The 26969-nt window shown below is 42.0% G+C and overlaps 2 protein-coding genes across 3 annotated transcripts in view; both read left to right on the top strand.

Moving 5' to 3' along the window:
• LOC311103132 (transcriptional repressor protein YY1-like) overlaps positions 1-26969 on the top strand; it is a 964063-nt gene that overhangs the window by 745361 nt on the left and 191733 nt on the right. The gene's annotated exons all lie outside the window — the stretch shown is intronic.
• Positions 54-22749, top strand: LOC311103126 (serine/threonine-protein phosphatase 2A 56 kDa regulatory subunit gamma isoform). Of its 2 annotated transcripts, XM_084144669.1 has the most exons (14): positions 54-582; positions 9558-9757; positions 11810-11920; positions 12368-12460; positions 12567-12697; positions 12860-12919; positions 13151-13259; positions 14294-14347; positions 14842-15012; positions 15514-15641; positions 16280-16381; positions 18869-18941; positions 19191-19233; positions 20151-20238. In XM_084144669.1, the coding sequence occupies exons 1-13, from the start codon at positions 489-491 to the stop codon at positions 19200-19202; spliced, it is 1338 nt and encodes a 445-aa protein (XP_084000795.1). In that variant the 5' UTR covers positions 54-488; the 3' UTR covers positions 19203-19233; positions 20151-20238. The 2 variants fall into 2 exon arrangements, with proteins under 2 accessions (XP_084000795.1, XP_084000794.1); XM_084144668.1 differs by lacking the exon at positions 19191-19233 and having other exon boundaries at positions 20151-22749.

Below are 26969 nucleotides of genomic sequence, written 5' to 3' on the forward strand. Positions count from 1 at the left end.
TCAGTGTGATATTTTCAGTGTAGTTTATTATTTGAGATTTGCCCAGCAAAGTTGCAGTGTGGTGTCATTTTTGCAGCGTTTGTGTTTTGGTTTGATCACATTACAATAGGTCCATCATGTATGCAACTTTCTCCTTTCAATTGAGAATTTTACCAACCATTAGGCACTTGAGAGTCATATTCAGTCATATTTAGAATAAAATACAGTGACGAATAAGAACAATCGCAGACAAATAAGGCCAGCGCCAAATGTCTCTGCAAGTACCTCCTCCTGCTCTCCCTCCACCAATCATCCGCCGTTCCCAGCTGCCTGCCTATATCACTTTTCGTGCCTGGGTTCAGCCAACCGGCTCGCTCCTTGCCGCTGACATCACTAACTAGCCAGTTCCCTCCAGCAGCACCAGAGAGCTTCATTTTCTGATCTGCATTTGTGTTCAAATGGAGGCTGGCTCCTTGCCTTAAGTGGATAGCCTTCTTGGTCGAGTTTACATGTTGACATGCAATAAAGCTGGAATCAGGATGGTTGTGGATGCACCTAATTCCAATGGGCCTTTCCAGCCGGTGGCTCTTATGCACTTCAGAGGTACGTAGGAACCATTGTTGCTTTTTGTCCTGGGGAAGAGAGAGAGCATTTCTCTAGGTGTTCTTTTCCCCTCCTTTGGTTCTTGGCTGATTTGTCACCAAGATGGGAAGATAAGCTTTAAGAGTCTTTGTTTCAGAAGAATTGATGTTTGTAAAGGGTTTTATTGTTTCCTTATAGGGGATCGGGGATGTTTGTCTTGGGGATTGCGTGCAGAGCTCCAAGAAAAGAGAGTGTGAAAAAACTGCTTTTACTACCCTCTCGCTCTCTACCCACCACCCCCACACAGCCCAGTGACGTAAAAGGAAGTGAGGTCATAGCCTAGGGAAGGGTTTTCAATCTCTCTCTCTGCGCGCGCGCGCGTGTGTGTGTGTGTGTGTGTGAGTGTGAGAGAGAAATTATTATTTGTGTTTATGTGTGTGCTTATCTGTGTAAGTGTTTAAGTTCGTTCTGCCTCTCTATTTGGTCCCGGCTCATGGTTTGTGTAACACTCCAGTTCATCTGGGCACAAATTGTCCATAGCGTGTTGTAGACTACTGCCTCTACTGCAGCAGCCCCTCTCTGCCTCCCCACCCTTTTCCCTTTTCCCTCCTTCCTCTTCCCAATGGAGGAGAGGTTGCCACCGCTTAAGAGGGGCAAAAGCCTGTTATTACCTTCCCCTGAAACAACAAACCTTAATGAGGCACAGTTAGTAGGCTATAGGCTAGCAGATGGCTATTTCAGCTATAGGCTAGCTCCGTCAATAGGCTAGCTGCTAGCGCATTCAGTAAGCGTCATTTCCATGAGCACCAATGTGATGTTAATAGGAGCATGTCAAATTGGGTGTCAAACGAAAGCTAAGAGTATATATACATTTTTCTACCGTTTTCCATTCTAAAATGAGGAATAAGCAAAGGCACTGATTTCTTGTCAAACAGATGGAAAAGGGGACTTAGAAAACATCTACCAGAAAAAAAGTCTTAAAAAGTATCAGAAATGCATCAAAACATCTTAATGTTGAAGTGCCAACTAATATCAACACTTATATTTAGTTTAGGGGAATTTGTACCGCTTTCTGTAAGTTTAAGAAACATTGCCTTGAAATTCCGTTACCAAAAACCTACATCTGTAAGATATTTTCTAATTTCTCTCCCTCATGAGTAGGGAGGATAATGAAAGTTCACAGAAGTAACAAGTAAAAGTAGACCTATCAATTACTTAGTGTTTTTACTGATATGAATTTAGTGTATGAATTATTAAGTGATTACAATTCAAAATTCTGTTAATAAATTGGTAACAGAATTTCTGAAAAATTGGTAACAGAATTTCTGAAATCACAAAACCACAGTTGGGTCACCTGCTACTGGCCTCCCTTCCTCTGGCATACTGTAATGTATAGCTGGAAACTGTTTTCTTTCTCTTTCAACATCCACAGATAGCGTTTTTTGGTCAGATCCAGACCAGCCTTGATTTCAATGTCCACAGACATCTGGACCGGCCTTAATTTGGCCCAAACATAGATGTCTATGATTGGTTAAAATCATGGACGTCTATGTTTCACAAGTTTGGACAGTAATGTGTGCAATAGTAAGTCACATCAGGGTTAATGTATATTGTCACAACCATAACACAGCGACTTTATCTCTCTTACACAACCCATCACAGAGGGTATTTTAGGCACATGTACAGAAACTTTATCAGCGTGCGTTATGCAATTGGAGAAGTCTGTGGGCGGACATGGTCAAGGTAGGCAAGGGTGCATGGGAACACTTTCCAACACACAGTGCCTGTGCCTAAATGGAGGCCCTGTTCTGGAAGCAACTACTGGGGGACTGAACATTTACACATAACATAGCATATAAGTTAACACATATCATAACATAACACATAACACAGGCTAGCGTATAACAAAATTGCCATTTTATCCATAGGAATTGCTTTTACGTTCAACTTGTGTGGAATTCCCAAGCTATTATCACTGACATTATATTATTTATTGGCTTACATTGTAAATGTCAATGACACTCCAGACAGTTGTCTTTCTGTACCAAGGCCCTTTTGTGTTTATCTAGGAAGGATGGGCCTCTCCTTTAACCCAGAATCTGTAAAGGCCTGCTAAAGCCTTTGGGATATCTTTGTGTGTTCTCTTCTGTCCTCTGGCATTTCTCAGTCTTTTTGTATATCCACAAAAATGGGATGTTTTCCTCTCAATTATTCTCGACAGTTGACTCAATACTATAGTGGCTAGTGCCACAGTCAATAAATGCCACTCCAGAGATTGTTGCACATTCACTTTCCTCAGTCAGTGCAAAGTAAGGGTATCATTTTCACATTTTTGGTAAGATTGTCATTTTGGCCTCTCCTAAATGAAGGCCTAATATGCCAAACATGTAGGCTAAATTCACAGATTTTCTTCTCAATGACAAAGCATCACAGAAACCTCTTGCACAATGAGTTGTCATGTTTGTGACTACACCACTTCATCAAGTGTTTTTCTCAGCAATCAGTCCACTATTACTTTTGATTGCTTGAGTAAAACCCTGCCATTTTATTCAGAGCTGGATAAGTGGAATATAAGTGGAATCATGCATTGCATGAAAGTGCTCCATCAAAATGTGCTTCAATTTATTTTAATCTAGGCCAATATCAGATGGGCTATAAAGGGGCTTTATTCAGTGTTTGGGCCCCAGCTCCTCAACCCTGTCTCTTGACCACACCCTTACTGCATCCTAGTTTAGACAACAACCAACTTTGCCATAAAAGCATGTGAAAATAGGTAAACCTCAGACCTCAAGTCATTATTTCCATACTTACCTTTCGTGTCGCTCAAATTTAATTGGAAAAATATTCAAATTGATAAAGATGGAGTTGTGTCCCTTCCCCGCCACAAGAATGGCTGGGGTATTGATGGAAGGTCTTGCATTGATGTGCCCTTGAGCAAGGCACTTAACCCTAATTGCTCCTGTAAGTCGCTCTAGATAAGAGCGTCTGCTAAATGACTTAAATGTAAATGCATTGTCCAATTTAATAGCCTGGCCCTGCAGATCATTTTATGGATACATTTCTTCCAGGACCTATTTCATATGAATAGGCCATGGCTTGGTGGACAGCCTTTGTGGGCTGAAAGAGGCAGTGATGTGCTGAAGCATGTAAAGTGTATGTGGAATATACTGTACAACTGTGCAGGCAGGGCTGGTGATTCAGCAGACTGTGGCCCTGTTCGAATACTTTAGAAATGCATTCTTGATCCTTCATTCCATCCTTGTTTCCTTGCGGTACGTACCCAGATCTTTAAGTGAGTGGATTGGTGAAAACAAGGTTACCACCTTATCACTTTCGCCAATCCAAACTATGTTTATTTCTGAAGTATTCGAACTGGGCCTTTGACTAGTGTCAGATACCCACCAGCAGAAATACTGTACCAGTCTTACCAGCACCAAATCTCTGCTGCTTTAAACACACGCCACCTTCACCTGGAGAGAACTTGGGCCATGACATGCAGAGGCAGACAACTATTATATTATACTATAATAGTGTGTGTGTTAATTTGACAGCTTTCTGTTTTGACACTCACTGTGTCAAAACTGACATGGCGCTCACCCCCTCCCACCCTAGTAAGTAATAGACTGGCCCCTGTGGAATGTGCCCAATGCTGTCTGTGACACCAGCGTTGGCATATTTCTATCATGCTGACTGCCTGCCACCCAGTGCGGTTCCTGTTGCCATGTTGGCATGGCAGATTGCGGATTAGTGATGGCAAATGTGCTTATTTGCCCCCCGTGTTTGTTGTTTACATTGGCAGTGTTACAGGCTTTGGTTTTTCCATTTATATTTAGAGGTTGGACTTTAGCAGATGGGGCGCACCGATTGGTGTTACACCTGTGCTGGTTTGTCATCTCGTTAGTGGGAAGGTGTTTCACCTGTGCTGTTTCTTCTTGTGGGAGCACTCCAGCCCATCAATTCTCTTGTTGGGACTGGTGTATCTCCTAAACAAGATTTTGGATCAGATGTGTATGAACCCTTTGTTTCAGACGGGTTCGTGTCTCTACCGAGTGGCAATTCTGTTAGGTAGCCAGTGAAGGTACTGCAAGACACTGGGGAAGCCCAATCCTTCATTTTGGAGGGTGTTTTGCCTTCGTCTGAATCTTCATCAACTGGTTACATTGTGTTAGTACAAAGCGTGGAGATGGGTTGCATGGGAGTTCCTTTTGTATAATGTGGAACTCGAGTCTGATCTTGTTTCTAGTTCCGTTGTCATTGGAGTGTGGCCTAGCCTACGGTGAAGGGGGGTCTCATTCATTTTGGGAAAATATTTGGCTAGCGGGGTCATGCCATATCCTGTCGTTTGAAAGGAACCTGATGGGTTACCAGAAAAGTACCCTGGAGTGTTCCCAGTGTGAGCCGTTACACATGCTGTGTCTAAGAAAGTCGCTGGGAGCAAGTCTAGTGTTGAGGAGGATGTCAGCGACCCCACCATGATCGATCTGTCCGAGACGTTTGTGTGATCCTGATTTCGGTAAACCTCCTGAGTTGACCTCTCCTTTGAAAACCCCAAAGGTGAGCAAGTTTGTAGGACCGCTGAAGGAAGATGTGTTTGCCAGCGGGTAAACCGAAACAAGCTGTACCGGTTATAACTTTGTAGCCTATTCTTGCTTTTGATGAACCTTTCAGCAGGGTTCTGGTGGATTATGTTAGTCTTTTTCCCAAAGCAAAGAGTGGTAACCAGTTTCTCTGAACCATTATGGGCACTGCCACTCATTTCCCTGAGGCCATTCCACTGAGGAAAATCACGGCTCCCAGTATTAAGGCCCCTGGTGAAATTATTTTCAACGTTTGGACTTCCACAGGTAGTACAATCAGACCAAGGTTTGAATTTCATTTCAATGGTCTTCCAGAAAGTGCTACAGCAGTTGGGTGTTACCCATTGCCCCCTCTAGTAACTACCACCCAGAGTCTCAAGGTGCTCTTGAGAGATTATCGGACTTTGAAGTCTATGTTGAGAGCTTACTGCTTTGAGTTTGAGAGACTGGGATGAAGGGGTCCCTCTTGTGCTGTTTGCAACGCGGGAGGTTGTTCAGGAATATCTTGGTTTTAGTCCGAATGATCTTGTGTTTGGACATCATGTCAGAGGTCCTTTTGAGCTTGCTGAGGGAGAGGTTGTATCAGGGCGACAGCTTAAACACAGAAACAAATCTTCTGTAGCACATTAGCGCTTTTCGATACAGATTGCACTGCACCTGTGAATATGCCAGTAAGAATATGGAGAAAGCGCAAACGAAAATGAAAGTATGGTACGATCGAAAGGCCCAAAACCGCACTTTCGATGTGGGTGACCAAGTCCTGGTTTTGTTGCCCGTTCTGGGGTCACCGTTGCAAGCTCGCTTTTCAAGCCCTTACCCCATAGTGAAAAAAATTGGTCATCTGGATTACTTTATGGCCACACCGGAGTGCAGGAAAAACCCCAGCTGTGTCATGTCAACATGTTGAAACAATACTTCACCCGCCTGTGGCCACTGCTGTCACCATTGACTATAGTCTTCCTCTAGAGCACGAGGAAAGCCCAATACACCCTGTGCCTGTTGGACGAATGAGTAACTCCGAGATTCTAGACAACCTTGATGTCTTTTTGGCACACTTGTCTCCGGAGGAAAAAGCCGACATTGTTTCACTGCTTTTGGAATATCAGGGTTTATTCTCAGATGTGCCAACTCAGACAAATGTACTCGAGCATGACATTGACATTGGGGACATTGACATTGGGGACTCTGCCCCAATCAAACAACATGCCTATCAAGTAAATCCTGAAAATAGAAAAACTCTGATTTTCAGGAACTCAATGCCGTTACTAAGTCGGACTCATACCCTTTGCCCAGGGTCGATGATTGTGTGGACCGTGTTGGCGCTGCTGAAGGGATATTGGCAGGTCTCTCTAACTGAGCGAGCCAAAGAGCTTTCTGCTTTTGTCACTTCTGATGGTTTGTTGTCCTACCTTCGTCTTCTGTTCGGGTTACGAAATGCAAAGACCCTTTTGTTCTCTGCACCGGTGCTAGCTGATCCAGATTTCCATTGTCCATTTGCTTTTTACACCGATGCCAGCAACGTAGGAGCAGGGGCTGTGCTCCTACAGAAAGACGATAACAATGTTAAGCACCCTGTGGGGTACTTTTCAAAGAAATTGGCCTCATAAACACTACTCGACTATCGAGAAGGAGACGCTCGCTTTGTTACTGGCTCTTCAGCACTTCGAGGTTTATGTATCGGTCTCTACCCCTATACCGATCATAACCCTCTCGTTTTCCTGCAAAAGACGAGCTCCATGAATCGCCAACTTCTTCGCCGGAGTCTCATTGCGGAAGTTTCCCCTTGAAATCAGACATGTCTGTGAAAGACAAAGTTTTTTTGTTTAGGCACATTTTGTTTTGAGTGTACGTTTTGCCATATTGGAGATACGTTTTGGTTGGGCTCATTCCAAGGGGATGAGAGTTATAAAAACGTATGGGGAAGATTATTATTTTATTTTTTTAAAGAAGTGGCCGTTTTGTCTTGTATTTCATTGTTGACAGCCAGTAGACATCATGTTTATATTGGAGAAGGCAACGCATTTAAGTTGAAAATGTTGTGAGATGGAAGTTTTATTTTCTGTTGGTTGTGAGCAAACTTGTCCAACAAAAATATAAGCTATATTTGTTGTCTTAAGGGGGAAGGTGTTACAGGCTTTGGTTTTTCCAATTATATTTTGAGGTTGGATGTTAGCACGTGAGGCGCACCGATTGGGCGTCACCTCATTAGTCAGTATGTCTTACACCTGTGCTGGTTTGTCATTTCGTTAGTGGGAAGATGTTTCACCTGTGCTGACCCAGTGCTCCAGTTGGCTTGAGATATGTGGAGGGTTAACACCTTTTTAGTTTAAAGAAATGATGAAATAGTTTGGCAACCATCAATAATAATAATATGCCATTTAGCAGACGCTTTTATCCAAAGCAACTTACAGTCATGTGTGCATACATTTTTACGTATGGGTGGTCCCGGGGATCGAACCCACTACCCTGGCGTTACAAGCGCCATGCTCTACCAATTGAGCTACAGATGTTTGTAATCTTTCAAACGATATCAAGCTCAACTATTTATATATTTTTCTGATGAGACATGGATGTCTCATGGTAGTGTGGGGTATGCAAAATGGGTCAACTTTGAGCCTGAATTTTTTTTGCATTCAGGTCCAAAAAGTCACGTTCTGACCACTTCTACCATGGGCAAACATGTATAGAAGGTTTCGTTCAAATCAAAAGGGGTGCAGTCAGAAAGTGATTGAAATCATATGGAAAGGCCCTATAGGGAAGTTGTCTGTTCAGTTGTGGGGGAACTATTATTTGGACATTGAAGTTAACAGGGTGAAAACTAGAGAGTATGTACTTCTGACAGTGTTCTTTTTACTCTGTTTTTTTTCTTCTTCCCTGTGCTATGCAAGCAGTACATTTTACATTTACATTTTAGTCATTTAGCAGACGCTCTTATCCAGAGCGACTTACAGTTAGTGAATACATATTTTTTTATTTTTTTATACTGGCCCCCCGTGGGAAACGAACCCACAACCCTGGCGTTGCAAACGCCATGCTCTATCAACTGAGCTACATCCCTGCCGGCCATTCCCTCCCCTACCCTGGACAACGCTGGGCCAATTGTGCGCCGCCCATGAGTCTCCCGGTCGCGGCCGGCTGCGACAGAGCCTGGATTCGAACCAGGATCTCTAGTGGCACAGTTAGCACTGCGATGCAGTGCCTTAGACCACTGCGCCACTCAGGAGCTCACCAATATACAGTAAGCACTGTATATGGGCGGCAGGTAGCCTAGCGGTTAGAGCGTTGGGCCAGTAACCGAAAGGTTGCTCGTTCGAATCCCTGAGCCGACAAGGTGGAAAAAAATCTGCCGCCGTGCCTTGAGCAAGGCACTTAACTCTAATTGCTCCAGGGTCGCCGTTGATAATGGCTGATCCTGGCTGTAACCTCCACTCTCCAAGGGTGTCTCGGGAGTTGGGATATGCAAAAAACACATTTCCAATTCACATGCGCATAAGACAAATGTGTGAAATGGGACAAATATAAGCCCCCACCAAATTATTATAACGCCTTAAAGGAGAGGTTCTTTTTTTTTACAACCAAATCTCTATTTTTGCTGTAAATGGCATGTTACAGAAGGGTCCAGACACCTTTTTTGTGATTTCACATGTTTTAGAGAAACGTACCCTAAAGACCAAATCACTTCCTCATCCTCGTTGTGTAGTATGGGGCCCACGAAAACACATGAACAAAGGCTCCAAAAACACCCAAATAGAAACGGCAAAGCTCTCAGTATAGTGATGCATGTGTTTAGATATTGTACACTTGAAATTGTCATTCCGAACTTTACCCGCGACGTTATGTTACATTTTGTTGCGACTCTAGCAATACCTTTTCTTCCATTTTGCAGGTAACTGCCAAAATAATGAGTAAATTAGGGATACAAAGTATATTGAAAGCATGGGGCGCTTCCACACAGGAAGTTCCAGACCGCATTGAAGCTGTTTTGGCAGTTCGTGGTGGCCCAATGCCCTATTAAGACACTATATGTTGGTGTTACCTTTTTATTTAGGCAGTTACCTGTAGCAGCAGGCTACACGGAAAATGGAACCGCTCAAGTCGCGCAAAAGGGAATATAACATTGTGGATAAAGTTCTGAATGACAACTTCATGTGTACAACATCTATAGACCTGCATCACTAAACTGAGAGCTTTGCCATTTCTAAAAGGACGTATTTGGGTGTTCTTGGAGATTTTCTTCAGGGCCCCCATACTACACAACGAGGATGAGGAAATGATTTCTGTTTGTGTAAGTTTCTCTAAAACATGTGAAATCACAAATGTCTCTGGACCCTTCTATAACATGCCATTTACATAAAATAGTATTGAAAATGATTTTTCACAATAATCATTTTCTAAAACATGATTTTCTCTCTCCCTCAGACTGTGCTCCGGCGGAGCAGGAGAAGCTGTTTGTGCAGAAGCTACGCCAGTGCTGCGTGCTCTTTGATTTCCTGTCGGACCCACTAAGTGACCTGAAATGGAAGGAGGTGAAGCGGGCGGCGCTGAGCGAGATGGTGGAGTACATCACCCACAACAGGAACGTCATCACAGAGCCCATCTACCCAGAGGTGGTGCACATGGTGAGTGTCGGCAGACTGACTGGAAGAGAGTAGAGGAGACACCCTTAAGGCCAGCCCTGGCTGGGGTGAATATGGCTGGGTAGAGTTGGTGTTATGATAATCTGTGCTACCGCCCAGAATGTGCTACTTTCTGACAATCTGAGCTATCCCTCAGAATGTGCTACAATTTTGTGTCCCGGTCCCACTGTTCAGAATGTAATAGTTACATGCTGACCAGACCGCATGCGTGTGCATGTTGATTTTGTCCAGACGCTTTCAGGACACGCAGGTTGAAATATCAAAACGAACTCTGAACAAACTATATTAATTTGGAGACAGGTCGAAAAGCATGAAACATTTATGGCAATTTAGCTAGCTAGCTTGCTGTTGCTAGCTAATTTGTCCTGGGATATAAACATTGGGTTGTTATTTTACCTGAAATGCACAAGGTCCTCTACTCCGACAATTAATCCACAGATAAGTGTAAACTGAGTTTGTTTCTAGTAATGGCGGCTTCTTCTTTGAACTTTATATGGCGGTTGGCAACCAACTTTAAGGTGCATTACCACCACCGACTGGATTGTGGACATCAGTTCATCTTTCAATCACCCACGTGGGTATATGCTGCTAAAAACCAATGAGGAGATGGGAGAGGCGGGACTTGCAGCGCGTCAAGCGGCTCAAATAGAACCAAGTTCTATTTTAGCGCCTGGCCACACAGACGCTCGTTGATGCGCGCGAGCAGTGTGGGTGCAATGATTGAATAACATGTATGTGTACATTTGTTTTGCGACGCGAGTGGTGTGGTCAGCATGTAAGGGTAGCACGCTTTAAAAACAGGATTCCAACAAAGAATGCAATACCATGAGAATCTCCATTGGGGCTAGCACATGCTGAGCAGTCAGGTCAGAATTATTAACCAGATTATTAGCCATTTACAGGGATTTGCTTTACATTTGAGCCCCACAAATTAAGAAAGAGAGATGGTTGCAACGCTAGATGTAACAGACAGGAATGGGGTTAATTTCAATTCAGTCAATTCAGAAAGTAAACAAAATTACAATTTTCATTTTTCCTCATTGAAGAGCCATTGACGTAACAAAGCCATAAAAAAACTAGGAAGCATGAAGCAATCCTCTGCATGCGTGACCCATCAAGTTAGCCTGTCGTGGTTTTTAATGTAATAGCTCTTTGTGGCCCGGCATAAGGCTGTCATGGATAAGTGTGTAAACGAAGTGAGCCTTTTTAAGTGTCAAAGCATTTCATTCCTGATTTTAAAACATTCAAATTGTAATGCTTTGCCTCACCTCCCTACTGAACTCTCGCTAGTCTTCCACCTGTCAGCAGTCATCACCCAGATTCACTTTGAAGTGTTTCTCTTTTCTACATCAAAGCTTCCATAGTTAGCGGTAAAGCTAATGAGTTATTATAAGCGTTTGACATTTTAATTAAAAACCTCTGTATGAATAAATATATTTTCTCTTTTTAAAAGCTACAGCTGGGCTTGAACTTGTTTACCTAGCTAGCAGCTCTGCAACCAACGGAAATAGCAGTGCTCTATATCCTCAGGGCACCTGCACTGTCCCATGATCTCTTTACTGGGAATAGCAGTTATAGCTAGCATCCCACAGGGCAAGTCAGTTGATGTTGGAGACAAATGATAACACACTTGGGTTCAGTGAAAGATGCAGAACTGGTTGAGTTGGCAGAGTAGATACTACGGCCCTATTTGAATACTTCAGACATGCCCCCTTCCTCCTTTGTCCCCTTGAGGTAAACACAGATCTATAAGTGACTAGATGGATGAGAACGTTACCACTCTATCACATTCACCTATTTAAATCTGTGATTAGTTTAAGTAAGGTATGAAGGAAGAATCAAGGATGCATTCTAAAGTATTCAAATAGGGCATGTATCTTTTTGACAATACTTCAAAAACATTCCCAAGGCTATCCTGTTACAATCAATGTAAAATGAAGCAGAGGCAAGTCAAGTGTTTTGGCATCATACTGGCCTTCATCAGGGTGATCTACTGCATCTGAATATGCTTTGTTGTGCTTTTCCCACCCTCAGTTTGCGGTGAACATGTTCCGAACGTTGCCTCCGTCCTCCAACCCCACAGGAGCAGAGTTTGACCCAGAGGAGGACGAGCCTACACTTGAGGCTGCATGGCCACATCTCCAGGTACCTAGGGCATCTGATAACCCAGCTCACATGGCCTGGGCCGTGTTCATTCGACAAACGGAAGAAAAGACGGAAACAGGGAGGAACTACCTGGTTTTGTCCTAAACACTCATTTTTGTAAACGCGTTTTTTCTGTTGCATGTCCTAATGAACACCCGACCCTGCTGTTTGATTTAAGTGCTGCAAACGTTACGTTTAAGTACAGTGCTGTATAATGAAAGCATCTAATCAGTTTAGCATTAAAGTTCATTGGACCTTCCCCGGCTCAGACCAAAAGAGCACATCTGTTTATCATGGATCATTATGATAGGATGTTATATTGGGGAATGACTGTGATCTTACAAAACATTTTTGTAAGGAAAGATTCTGACTAGCATTTTGGACATTATCTTTCTTGATATGCATTCAGCAAATTATGCGTTTGTAAAAGGATATCTTTCTTTCCAGCTCGTCTACGAATTTTTCCTTCGGTTTTTAGAATCTCCCGACTTTCAACCGAACATAGCGAAGAAGTACATTGACCAGAAATTTGTGATGCAGGTAAGAGCTGAAAGAACCATGGATACCTGCTCACACAGTTTTATTGTGATGGCAAGAGTTTCCAAAGGGCATTTATTTCTTTAAGTGTGACGTCATATGTCCACAGCTTTTAGACCTGTTTGACAGTGAGGACCCACGGGAGAGGGACTTCCTCAAAACCACCCTCCACAGGATCTATGGGAAATTCCTGGGACTACGGGCCTACATCAGAAAACATATCAATAATATATTTTATAGGTGAGTTTAATTTCAGCCGCTTGTTTATTCGTAGATATTTTAACACCTCAAATCGATTGCTAAAGATTCAATGGTGACTGTTGGTCGTTTTTTTTAGTTTTATCACTACTAAGAAATGTATGTTTGGCTGTGTAACTGAATGAAATGTCTCTGTTTTGACAGGTTTATCTATGAGACCGAGCGCCATAATGGAATAGCAGAATTGCTGGAGATACTCGGAAGGTATACCTTGAGCTCTAATCCAGCGTGTCTTGCAGTGGAGTTTGAATAGTTATTTTTGACTTTTGTCCAGTCTCATGATGTCTTCTCGACTGCAGATAGGATCTCTAACCATTCATGGTCAGCTGTTGTTTATCCTTTCATATTCTGTTACTATTTTGAGTTCAGTTAAAATTATTTCTAATAGTATTATTCTTATACAGGGTCTAATTATTGTTTCTCTCTATTTCACAGTATAATCAATGGGTTTGCCTTACCACTAAAAGAGGAGCACAAGATTTTCCTGTTAAAGGTCCTGTTGCCTTTGCACAAAGTCAAATCACTTAGTGTCTACCATCCGCAGGTAAGCCCTTCATTTTTTTCATGTTTAATGTCATGTTCATTAGGCACATAAGGTAAGAAAACGGACTGAAACAGGGAGGGACTACCTTTACTTGTCTAATAAGAAACGTTTTCATTTTCCGTTGAAAGACATTTAAAAACATTTTCCATTGTGTAGCCCTAATGAACATGACACAGTTCTGAGGATTGTTCTACTATCAGCCATGCTGCCCTGGGCGCGGTTCAGGAGGGTGCGAAGTTACAGAACGTTCATACAGAAATGCATTGTGTGGAACAGACACGATTCTGTCGTGAAGAATAGGGAGTCGTTTCAGCTCTATTCAATTAATTTTGATCTGCAACTTTCTGAAGGTTTTCCCCTTTTTGCACTACTGAATACACCCTATGGAAATGGTTGAGTATAGGCCTAGTTCTGGCCAGTTGGCACACAGTGGTGCTTGTTTCCACTGAGGCCAGGCCTGTTCAGGTAGTGGGTGGGGGGGGGGAGGTGAGAACAGTAGCCTGGCTGCTACAAGCTAGCTGTAATCAGATACCTGAGTTACTATGGCGACAAAGGTCCTCGTCAGGGGCCTCTTGCTCTCTCTCGCTCTCTGGGCCGGCCTGTGTCTCTGTTTCACTGTATGACTGCTGTCAGCCAAGTGGACCCCTTGAGCTTGTGGAACAGTTCTTAACCTGCTCTGTGGGCCATTACATGCTCTGTGGGCCATTACATGCTCTGTGGGCCATTACATAGCATAGTAGTTAAATTTGAGCTTGATCTACTGTGTTAGCGTTTTGTTTTGACCCAGCCTAATGCAAAATGAGAACACCCCTTACAGTAATTATCGTTAGTGTAGTACATTGTAGTTATATCGCAGTTATACTGCTAGTATTACTGTGTCCAAAGTATTACAGTTACTACACTGTAACTGAAACTACGTGACTACAACATTTTTTTTAGGGACTATTGTCGGTGTGAATGTCAACACAATAAGACTGATAGGATCAGCCAGAATCACCACTAATTGTGTCCTATATTGTTTTTCTTCCCCCTAGCTGGCATACTGTGTTGTGCAATTTCTAGAGAAGGACAGCACTCTCACTGAACCAGTAAGTCATGTGACATTTCTCCTCACATTTGTGAATTGCTTGTTTATTGTATTTGATATTTGACCAGAGGCTGAAGGTCTATTGCTTATTCCTTCTGTGTTGTATTGTATCATCTGTAGCTCAATTGGTAGAGCATGGCGCTTGTAACGCCAAGGTAGTGGGTTCGATCCCCGGGACCACCCATACGTAAAAATTTATGCGCACATGACTGTAAGTCGCTTTGGATAAAAGCGTCTGCTAAATGGCTTATTATTATTATTATTATTATTATTATTATTATTATTATATCAACCCATTTATCAAAACTGATCGGTTACACAACTTTTATGCTCATTACAAGTTTATCAATAATTCACTGATTTATTAATAGCATATACTATAAAAAGGTCATATTAAAGTAAATGTTAATGCTTATTCATGAAAGTCATTATAAAGTGTTACAAACTAATGTATTGGTCAATATCCACTCCACTCACTGATCATTGTCTACCCAGGTGGTCATGGCCCTTCTCAAATACTGGCCAAAGACTCACAGCCCCAAAGAGGTGATGTTCCTCAACGAGCTGGAGGAGATTCTGGACGTCATCGAGCCATCCGAGTTCGTCAAGGTCATGGAGCCCCTCTTCAGGCAGCTGGCTAAGTGTGTGTCCAGCCCGCACTTCCAGGTGACTGACCCTCTAACCTCATGCCACGGGAACCCTGCTATTGGTGCCATTTGATCTTTAGAGTCATTCTAGTCCTGTGGGAAATTACATTTCAGTAGTGAAATGTTTTTAGTTGGTTCCTAGAACTAAGCAGTCCAATACAATGGAAACAAAAGAGAACCAGGAATTTAACGGTTCTGCCTGGATCGGCCCTGTAGTAGAGAACCGACATAATATACAGTCAGGTCCATAATTATTGGCACCCTTGATAAAGATGAGCAAAAAAGTCTGTATAACATAAATAATACAAATACTGAGCTACAGTATATTGGATGCTCCAAAAACTTGGGAAGTTATATTATTTTATAATACAATTGCCCAGAGAGATTTTGTTTAACAAGTAATAAAAAATAATCTAAAAAAGATAAGGGTCAAAATATATGTATATGGCTTCCCTTTCCGTTATCATATTGAGTGAGCTGTCCTGACCGATGGTGCTGTATGCTTGTGGTCACTGTGCAGGTGGCCGAGAGAGCTCTGTACTACTGGAACAACGAGTACATCATGAGTCTAATCAGCGACAACGCAGCCAAGATCCTGCCCATCATGTTCCCGGCACTCTACCGTAACTCCAAGACCCACTGGAACAAGTAAGTAGACCCTTCTCCACTTCGGCCGTGTTCATTAGGCACCAAACGGAAGACGACAAACTGAAATATGGAGTGACTACCTGGACTAAAATCTCATTTTTCATTGCAAAACGTTTTCCGCTTTGTGGCCTAATCAGAATGCCCCATTGGCCACTTACTTATATTTCTCAGAACATGCTGTGTCAGCCAGACATGGGTTTAAATACTATTTGTTTTCTATCAAAAACGTTTTAGCTGCACTTGATTGAGCTTGCCTGGTGCAATAGAACCAATATAATAGTCCCAAAAGTGCACACCCATCTGGCACTCCAGGCAGGCTCAATCAAACCTTCAGTTTTGAAAGATTTCCAATAATACTAATTAGAACCCAGGCCCCTTGGAAATGTATTGAATTTAGCTGAATTTGAAAGACATTGCCACTTAAAAGTTCAACACCTTACCAAACTGTTTTTATGTGGAATGAGAGTTCTTTAACATTTTAAGCTGCTCTGAAAGTGCAGTGTTGAATGCGGGGAGCTCAACATTAGTACAGACCTACTTTACTCATTCCCCTGAATCAAAATTTAGTTTGGGCTGGAGGACAGGGCTGCCCTTTAAGACATGACAGTACACTGACTTACTTCTGTGTGTGTGTGCAGGACCATCCATGGCCTCATCTACAATGCTCTCAAGCTCTTCATGGAGATGAACCAGAAGCTGTTTGATGACTGCACACAGCAGTTCAGAGCAGAGAAAAATAAGTATGTATACAATATTCTCACTCTAGATTAGCATAATTTTCTGAAGTCTTGATTGTAGTTAAGACTATGGATTATGACGTAATATCATTTACATTAGTATATGGCAAATGCTGACTATAGATTGCAATAGTCGACAGTCTGCATCACAATCTAAACTCAGCAAAAAAAGAAACGTCCTCTCACTGTCAACTGCGTTTATTTTCAGCAAACTTAATGTGTCAATATTTGTATGAACATAACAAGATTCAATAACTGAGACATAAACTGAACAAGTTCCACAGACATGTGACTAACAGAAATGGAATAATGTTTCCCTGAACAAAGGGGGGTCAAAATCAAAAGTAACAGTCAGGATCTGGTGTGGCCACCAGCTGCATTAAGTACTGCAGTGCATCTCCTCCTCATGGACTGCACCAGATTTGCCAGTTCTTGCTCTGAGATGTTACCCCACTCTTCCACCAAGGCACCTGTAAGTTCCCGGACATTTCTTGGGGGGGGAATGGCCCTAGCCCTCACCCTGCGATCCAACAGGTCTCAGACGTAAGTAATGGGATTGAGATCTGGCTCTTTGCTGGCCATGGCAGAACACTGACATTCCTGTCTTGCAGGAAATCACGCACAGAACGAGCAGTATGGCTGATGGCATTGTCATGCTGGAGGGTCATGTCAGGATGAGCCTGCAGGAAGGGTACCACATGAGGGAGGAGGATGTCTTCCCTGTAAAGCACAGTGTTGAAATTGCCTGCAATGACGACAAGCTCAGTCCGATGACGCTGTGACACACCGCCCCAGACCATGAAGGACCCTCCACCTCAATCGATCCCACTCCAGAGGACAGACCTCGGTGTAACGCTCATTCCTTCGACGATAAACGCAAATCCGACCATCACCCCTGGTGAGACAAAACTGCGACTCGTCAGTGAAGAGCACTTTTTGCCAGTCCTGTCTGGTCCAGCGACGGTGGGTTTGTGCCCATAGGCGACGTTGTTGCCGGTGATGTCGGGTGAGGACCTGCCTTACAACAGGCCTACAAGCCCTCACTCAGTCCAGCCACTCTCAGCCTATTGCGGACAGTCTGAGCACTGATGGAGGGATTGTGCGTTCCTGGTGTAACTCGGGCAGTTGTTGTTGCCATCCTGTACCTGTCCCGCAGGTGTGATGTTCGGATGTACCGATCCTGTGCAGGTGTTGTTACACGTGGTCTGCCACTGCGAGGACGATCAGCTGTCCGTCCTGTCTCCCTGTAGCGCTGTCTTAGGCGTCTCACAGTACGGACGTTGCAATCTATTGCCCTGGCCACATCTGCAGTCCTCATGCCTCCTTGCAGAAATCCTAAGGCACGTTCACGCAGATGAGCAGGGACCCTGGGCATCTTTCTTTTGGTGTTTTTCAGAGTCAGTAGAAAGGCCTCTTTAGTGTCCTAAGTTTTCATAACTGTGACCTTAATTGCCTACCGTCTGTAAGCTGTTAGTGTCTTAACGACCGTTCCACAGGTGCATGTTCATGAATTGTTTATGGTTCATTGAACAAACATGGGAAACAGTGTTTAAACCCTTTACAATGAAGATCTGTGAAGTTATTTGGATTTTATCTTTGAAAGACAGTTTCTTTTTTTGCTGAGTTTAGAAGCTTCAGAAATGAGCTTTAGTGTTTTTAAATGTTGTGGAACTAAACTATTAATTTAATACATTCTATTATTTAGCTGTAATGAATAATGAATCATAGGTTTAATGAATGTAATTTGACCTGATATTATGGCCATAGATGAGCAAATTAACCCTGATATGTATCAAATTACATTGTTTGAGTTTCAGATATGGTTTTGTATAAGGAAATGTTTTGATATTCTTATTTAATATGAAATTGCATATAGAATATAATATTTTCTATTTGTTATTTTAGTTGTTCTACCAGTTATCAACACATTGTTCAATGTTCCAAAAATATAATGCCCAGTGGTTATTCTGTGACTTTAGCTAATATGCTTTCTTTTTTTTGCCGTGGTATTGAGTATCGTATTGATTCTTCAATTGAATGATGTCACGTGATTTATGGCTTTGTCCATAATTTTTAGTCATGACTATGCCCCCATAGGATGACAATGACCCCATCCACAGGGCACGAGTGGTCACTGAATTGTTTGAGCATAAAAATGATGTAAGCCATATGCCATGGCCGTCTCAGTCACCAGATCTCAACCCAATTGAACGCTTATGGGAGATTCTGGAGTGGCGCTTGAGACAGCGTTTTCCATCAACAAAACAACAAATTATGGAATTTCTCGTGGAATAATGGTGTCTCATCCCTCCAATAGAGTTCCAGACGCTTGTAGAATCTATACCAAGGCGCATTGAAGCTGTTCTGGCTCGGGTGGCCCAACGCCCTATTAAGACACTTTATGTTGGCGTTTCCTTTATTTTGGCAGTTACTTGTAGATTGTAATGACTAATGTTGATGATGATGACGTTTGTCTGTTTCATCCTATAGAGAAAAGGCCAAGTCAAAAGAGCGGGAAGAGGCCTGGATCAAGATTGAGAACCTTGCAAAATCCAACCCACAGGTGAGTGAGGGACACATCTGCACTAAGACTCCCTTCACAGCATTGTGTGTGCCATCTAAAGAGCTGAAGTTGTTTTATTTTCTTTCTGTACCCCTGAGTACTGTTTTGGTATGCTGTGCAGAGCATGACCAGTTTTATTTTTTTTATCCTCAATTTTCTGCATGCACTGCAAGTGATTGGTTGGGGGCCACAGCCAATGAGTTCAACCTATCTACTCAATTGCATTCCCAATATATTGTTTTATTTTAGGTAGTGTGCTAGTGTGGATATTGGAACAGAGTCCTAGTGTAAGGTAAAACAACATTTTATGATATCTACTCTTAATCACGGTACTAACGCACAGCTTTTAGATTTAGAGGCTTCAACTGAAGGATCAATGTCTGTACGTCGTCCATCTCTATTATAACCAAATCACCAATAGAAGCAATGACTCCAGCATCAGAGTTTCTAACCCTTCTGCTTATCTAACCTCTTCATCTTTCTTTGCATGCGACAAGTTCCCATTGTTTTTGTGTTACATTAGTTTCTTATGTGTGTTGATTCCACTGGCCACAATTGACCAGTAGCAATGGAGTCTGATGGTCCATAGAAGTTCATAGGATAAAAAAGACAGTAACAGAAGAAGCCAATGTTGACTTCTGTTTATCTATCAATGCTGTTCTAGGATCAGGTTCCCTCCGTACCTGTAGTCTTATTCATTTATGATCTAAAAGGCAAAATTGATCCTAGATCAGCTCCTACTCTGAGACATTTTATGACTATGGGCCCTGATCTCTCTCTTCAAAATGGGCGTAGCTCCTATAGAGAAGGAATGACAAGTCAAACCATGGACTGAACACTGGGATTAAGTACATTTGTTATGTCTATGTAGAGTATCTACTAGATCTCCCTTGCATGGGGGTAGTCCTGGTAGCTTATCACTAACATTTCATCAACTCTTTTCTCACCTTCCTGTTTGGTGCATGGCTGGCTTGGTGTTTCTTCTTGAAACTTGGATTAGTTCATTAGCATGTTGCATGGTTAGTGTTTTTTTGTCAATTGGTGACAAAGTTTACAAGCATGAATTTGTGATGTGAACAAGGAGTGGTACTTGTGGCAGACTTGGTAGTGCCTAACCGAAGGGAAATACTGTAGTTACACAAGCGAACTATTTTATTCCTTTGGCGCGAACTGTCTCCTCTAACACTTCCCACCCTTCCCTTGTTGCAGTTACAACAGAGAGACCAGAGGAAAGACCGTCCTCTGGTGCGGCGCAAGTCGGATCTCCCTCAGGACATCTACACCGCAAATGCCTTGGAGACCCATTGCCGCGCCGACGACATGATCACCACCCATGATGGGCTCTAGGTCTGCCCCTCCTCTCTCTTCTCTTCTGTCCAGTCCCCTAAAGGAGTACCCTCGCCCCTCCACACCCCACTTTCCCCCCCACCCACACAGCACATTCAGAGTACTGGCCCAGTTTCCCTATCTCACCGGTACGCTGCCCCCCCCTCCCTCATATTTCTGCTTTCTCAGGTGTTTATGTTTGGGGAAGGGGTGGGTCGCAACTCTTTTAGCTATAGGTCTTGCAGAGTCATTTTTTCCCGCTGAATTGTGCATAAAACAGTATATCGGCTCATCCCTCCCTGCTCTTACTGTACGAATGAAAATGGGGAAGTTTCGTTCCACCTGCGACATCACAAGCTCATGTGAAATGCACAACAAACGTAGAGAGCAGAAACTGAATTTGGGAGGCTCCGCTCGTTTCTTCAGTTTTCTGTCAAGGGGAAACGACAAAGAACAGAGATTGTTGGATGGAGGTGGAGGACTGTTGGATTGACTTTCCTGACGTTATTTTATTAAATCCCAGGGACATCTGCCAGTGCCAAGACCGTTTGTTATTTTTTCTGTTTCTGCGTCCGTGTTTTTCTGTCTGTGACTTTAACAAGGGCGACTAGCTAGGTAGAGCCTGTTTGCCTTCATTTTCTTTGGCCTCAGATGTTTTGACGATGGGTTTCTTGTTTTTTAATAAGCTGAAGAGCAACAGGACTGTCTGAAGTGACTGATCCATCTGTTCTGATGAAGTCACTTTGTGACCGGGATTGAGGGAGGAAGGGAGGTTCTCTGTGGACACTGGACTCTTTACACTACAGTTTGTGCCATATAAATGTTTTATTTTGTATTTCCTTTCTCTTACTCAACTGTTGAATTCCATATGCAATACGTGAGCCGGATCACAGAAATATTGACAGTTCAAACAATGGTACTTCTTATTTCATACGGAGAAACACATTGGGTGGTTGTGTTAGTTTCCACCCGGTTTGTCAAACTCAAAAGCCTCTCTTAGACATTTCAACAGCTGTAGCCAGTAGGCACGCACTGTAATGCTGCATTATGCAGAACATTCCAAAAATGTTTAACCTGGAATCACGTTATGACACCTTACCTGAGGGTATCACATAATGAGTCGTTATTTGGGATGCAAGGTGATTTGTAGATCAGTGATTCTGCACAGCCTGACTGCAATGTAGTCCATCTTAAATGCACACCCCACTGGGCACACACTGGTTGAATCAATGTTTCCATGTAATTTCAATGAAATTACGTTGAACCAATGTGGAATAGACGTTGAATTGACGTCTGTGCCCAGTGGGATCTTGTCCTCAGATCCAGGCTTCAGCAGGAGCCGCGCAGTCCTGGAGCTACTTGCTAGTCAAGCGTTGTCCTCCATTAGTTTCAGAGGTACCCATGATATCACATGTCGTGTCCCTCTCCGTTTATTGAGCTACCTAAAAAGCACTTCCTGAAAACTTGAAAGATGTGACATGTTTGTGTATCTTCAATGAAGCTCTGTTCAGTATCCCGTTGAGTCTATATGTGCAGTCTATTCTGCTTTCTCAAGTCAGGAAGCTGTCAAATCCAGGATTGCTTTGGCCCCCTTGTAAATGTTAGTGTCCGTCTCTTGTACCACTGTTTGAACTTCCAAATGTAGCATGTGTATCCAATCTGTAATGTCTTTTTGTCTTGTCCCTGGTAACCTAGCCTGGATGCTAGTTTTAGCATTGTAGCTGCCAATGGAAATGGCCAATGCTAAAACAGATTGACATCGAGGCTTGGCAACTGTATTATTCATAATTGCTTGAATGCAAAAGGTGTAAATTATACAACCATTGTTAGACATGTATTTTTTCCGCTGGAAGAATGGCACTCACCAAAACAATTTCTATCCTAAAAGAATATATTTGCTTTTATATAATGGTATTGGTTTGGAAAGAGATTTTATCAGTTTGCATTTTATTTGTGTTTGAACTGTTGTGGTTTGTTTTCTTGTTGACTCATAAAACAAGTTAGATGGAAAAAAATGTTTTGGTGATTGTTTTTCTAAATTCTTTGCTTGACCGCAGCATCTTTGCAGGATTTTAGTTGAACATGTGCTTTACAAAACAGAATAACTTGACAAGTGTCCTTTTGTATGTAACCTGTACTATATGGCTTCATTTAATATTGTACATATGATTTACTTTGTTTTATGTAGTGTGTTAGATCTAGATTTTGTACAAAACTGTCCTCTGTACAGAATAAAATATCAATAGCAATGACAAGTCGTCAATGTGGCACATACATTCTTCTTTTCCTCTTTCCCTTGTAACTTTGCATTATTAGAAATAACGAGTCATATTTTTCTTTTTTAATTCTTCAAGGTTTGTTCCCTATTCAAAATGTCTGTGACCAGATTTCAGTCCATAGCCTTTGTTTTTCTCAGTTTCAAGTGGTGTACATCTATATAGAATGAATAAAGAGAATATTTGAATTTATATTTTCAACCATACTTCAATTCTGGAGTCATTTTACTTAACGGGAAGTCTCAACGTGGACAGTTATGCGTTTTGACAGTTTAAAGCATGTATGATTGACCTGAAATAAAAAGGTTTGCAAAAAGACTAATATAGTAGTATACTGTAAATTGGTCTCAACTTTTTTTGCAGTGTGCGGACAGCACTTCTGTCACTGCTTTTATAGAATTGTGATTTTTCCATAATGTCTCTCAAATCAATCTAAAGAGTACATTCTTAAGACTGTCCAATAGAGCGGGAAATGTTGTAAAATGTAATTATCCTTTTTTTTGTCTTACTGTTGAGCTGAGCATACTACTGAAATGGAGTTGTGACAATTCATTGTAGGTAGCATTATTGACCACAAGAGGGCTCCAAATAACCTATTTGGGGTCTGAATGAATGAAAATGACTTGCTTCAGGCAAACTACAATGTAGTGGTTATGGACCCAAAGCCACCACCTAACTGCCTGATCGAAGTGAAAGGAAGTTTTTTTTTTTTTTGTATTTGAGAAAATATAACGCAACCTGTAAAGTGTTGGTTTCATTAGCTGAAATAAAATATCCCAGACATTTTTCCATACGCACAAAAAGCTTATTTCTCTCAATTTGTACCCACATTTTTTAACATCCTTGTTAGTGAGCATTTCTCCTTTGCCAAGCTAATCCATCCACCTGACAGGTGTGGCATATTGAGAAGCTGATTAAACCGCATGATCATTACACAGGGGCACCTTGTACTGGGGAAAATAATAGGCCACTCTAAAATGTGCAGTTTTGTCACAACACAATGCCACAGATTTCTCAAGTTTTTACGGAGTGTGCAAATCAAATCAAATCAAATTTTATTGGTCACATGCGCCGAATACAACAGGTGCAGACATTACAGTGAAATGCTTACTTACAGCCCTTAACCAACAGTGCATTTATTTTAAACAAAAAAAGTAAGAATAAAACAACAACAAAAAAAGTGTTGAGAAAAAAAGAGCAGAAGTAAAATAAAGTGACAGTAGGGAGGCTATATATACAGTAAAATAAAGTGACAGTAGGGAGGCTATATATACAGGGGGGTACCGTTGCAGAGTCAATGTGCGGGGGCACCGGCTAGTTGAGGTAGTTGAGGTAATATGTACATGTGGGTAGAGTTAAAGTGACTATGCATAAATACTTAACAGAGTAGCAGCAGCGTAAAAAGGATGGGGTGGGGGGGCAGTGCAAATAGTCCGGGTGCTGACATGCTGACTGCAGGAATGTCCACCAGAGCTGTTGGCAGAGAATTTAATGTTAATTTCTCTACCATAAGCCGCCTCCAACGTCGTTTTAGAGAAGTTGGCAGTAAGTCCAACCGGCCTCACAACCGCAGACCATGTGTAACCACGCCAGCCCAGGACCTCTACATCTGGCTTCTTCACCTGCGGGATCGTCTGAGACCAGCCATCCGGACAGTTGATGAAACAGCAGTATTTCTGTCTGTAATAAAGCCCTTTTGTGGGGGAAAAAACAAATTCTGATTGGGTGGGCCTTGCTTCCAAGTGGGTGGGCCTATGCCCACCTATGGCTGCGCCCCTGCCCAGTTATGTGAAATCCATAGATTAGGGCCTAATTTATTTATTTAAATTAACTGATTTCCTTATAAGAACTGTAACTCAGTAAAATCGGTAATTGTTGCATGTTGCATTTATATTTTTGTTCAGTGCATTAGGAAAGTATTCGGACCCCTTCACTTTTTCCACATTGTTACTTTACAGCCTTGTTCTAAAATGGATTAGAATGTTTTTTTCCCCCTCATCAATCTAGACACAATTCCCCATAATGACAAAGTAAAAAGAGGTTTGTAGAAATGTTTGCAAATGTATTACAAATTAAAAACGTATATTACATTTACATAAGTATTCAGACCCTATACTCAGTACTTTGTTGAAGCGCCTTTGGCAGCGATTACAGCCTCAAGTCTTCTTGGGTATTCCTTCGACCTCATGGCTTGGTTTTTGCTCTGACATGCACTGTCAACTGTGGGACCTTATATAGACAGGTGTAGTCCCCTGTAGCTCAGTTGGTAGAGCATGGCGCTTGCAACGCCAGGGTTGTGGGTTAGTTTCCCACGGGGGGCCAGTATGAAAATGTATGCACTAACTGTAAGTCGCTCTGGATAAGAGTGTCTGCTAAATGACTAAAATGTTATGCCTTTCCAAATCATGTCCAATCAATTAAATTTAGCACAGGTGGACTCCAAATTGTAGAAACATCTCAAAGATGATCAATGGAAACAGGATGCATCTGAGCTCAATTTCGAGTCTCATAGCAAAGGGTCTGAATATTTATGTAAATAAGGTATTAGTTTTTTATTTTTAATACATTTGCAAAAATGTCTAAAAACCTATTCGCTTTGTCATTATGGGGTATTGTGTGTAGATTGATGAGGGAACATTTTATTTAATCATTTTTAGAATAAAGCTGTAACGTAACAAAATGTGGAAATAGTGAAGGGGTCAGAATTCTCTCTGAATGCAGTGTGTATGTATATTTCTGTATATGTATATGTACAATTCTGTTTTTATTCATATAAAATGAATAATACGGATCAAAGAATGCAACAATCTCTCTTCAGGGCACTATATCAGGAGGACTACATAACAATTGGGGATAGTTCACCCAAATTACAAAATGACAGTGCCAGGGAAATAAAACCAAAGCATGGATTGCTGTCATACCTTGTCCATAGACTGCTTACAGGGTAAGGAATCCAATGTGTAATTACACCAATGTGTAATTAGAGCATCACAGCACCTACTTTGTCATACTGGATCTCAGGCTTTGTTAGGCTGTTTGTTTCTTTATGGAAAGACATGTCTTTGTATTCTATAGCCCCTATGTAGCTATAGCCCCTATGTAGCTATAGCCCCTAAGTAGCTATAGCCCCTATGTAGCTATAGCCCCTATGCCATGAAATCTTTTCTCTATTACATTATTTTATTAAATCAACCATGCACTCACTAACCAGTGCATCACCAGGACTTTCAGATACAAGCAATCAGCACAAAAAGCAGTTTCACGGATCCACATTTTCCATTACGCCCACTTGCACTTTGACACACCAAGCCATGTGGATGATATTTCATAATTGCTCTGCATTTTCTGGATTAGATTTGACTGACAAACGTCAGTGTTTACACCATTCTGCATCCAAGTGCATGATGGATTACCTACTTCCTGTCTCGCTACTAAGGATTTAGAATGAGAGTACTGTTTTTTCAACAGTTGACTAGCTTATCTTTTTGTTGAGTAGAGTATTCATTATTTGTTGCCCAATTTTAAGGTAAAGGTAAAGTTTGAGATATTAAATATAACTAAAAAGGTGCATTTAAAGTGAGTTCCATAAGAGGAGAAAAAGCAATTAAATCATCAACAACACATTAAAAGTCAAAAGACAGAGCAGATGACAAGATTGAGCAGGGTGTTACTCCACTTTGGATCTGGTGAGCGGGTATTCGGTAAGTGATGGCCCCCTAAAACGGAGAGAAAATCTTAGGGCTATTCAAGTTTAGCAGGATGCCATTCGGGAATTTCCGGCGATGCGATGCCCCAGCAACATTCCAACAGCTTACGCAACCCTTTGAGGGTTGCTGAGCAAGTCAATAAATCTCTATTAATAAATCCCAATCAAGCATGTGCACACATAGGGCTCTACCTGTGCAGAGCACATGCCGCTTTGCCCTTCCAGTCTCCAAAATGCCCCTTCGGCATTTGTCGTTCTGAACCCACTGCCCACAAGTCGTTAAATTCTCATCTATGCTTCAGAACCAAAAGGTTGTGCGTCTTTATTTTTGACCAATGACCAGACATCAGCATTTAGCGCACAAAGGCGGGCACACATATAGAGATTACTGACCAGAAATAACTTGTTTCATTTCCTCCAGTTTTGCCTGAGTAGGCTTACGTTTATCATCGATATAAAATACAGTTTAGCAATCTACTACCGATTTATCTTTGCAGGACAATAGGCTACCTGGCGATTTGATTGACATTTTTCATATTTTAGATAGGCCTAGTTTGGGTGGCTACTGGTATGTCTAAACTTACAGTGAGGGAAAAAAGTATTTGATCCCCTGCTGATTTTGTACGTTTACCCACTGACAAAGAAATGATCAGTCTATAATTTTAATGGTAGGTTTATTTGAACAGTGAGAGACAGAATAACAACAACAAAAATCCTGAA

This window comes from Coregonus lavaretus (assembly GCF_964263955.1).
Source record: "Coregonus lavaretus genome assembly, chromosome: 27".
NCBI classification, from domain to species: Eukaryota; Metazoa; Chordata; class Actinopteri; order Salmoniformes; family Salmonidae; genus Coregonus; species Coregonus lavaretus.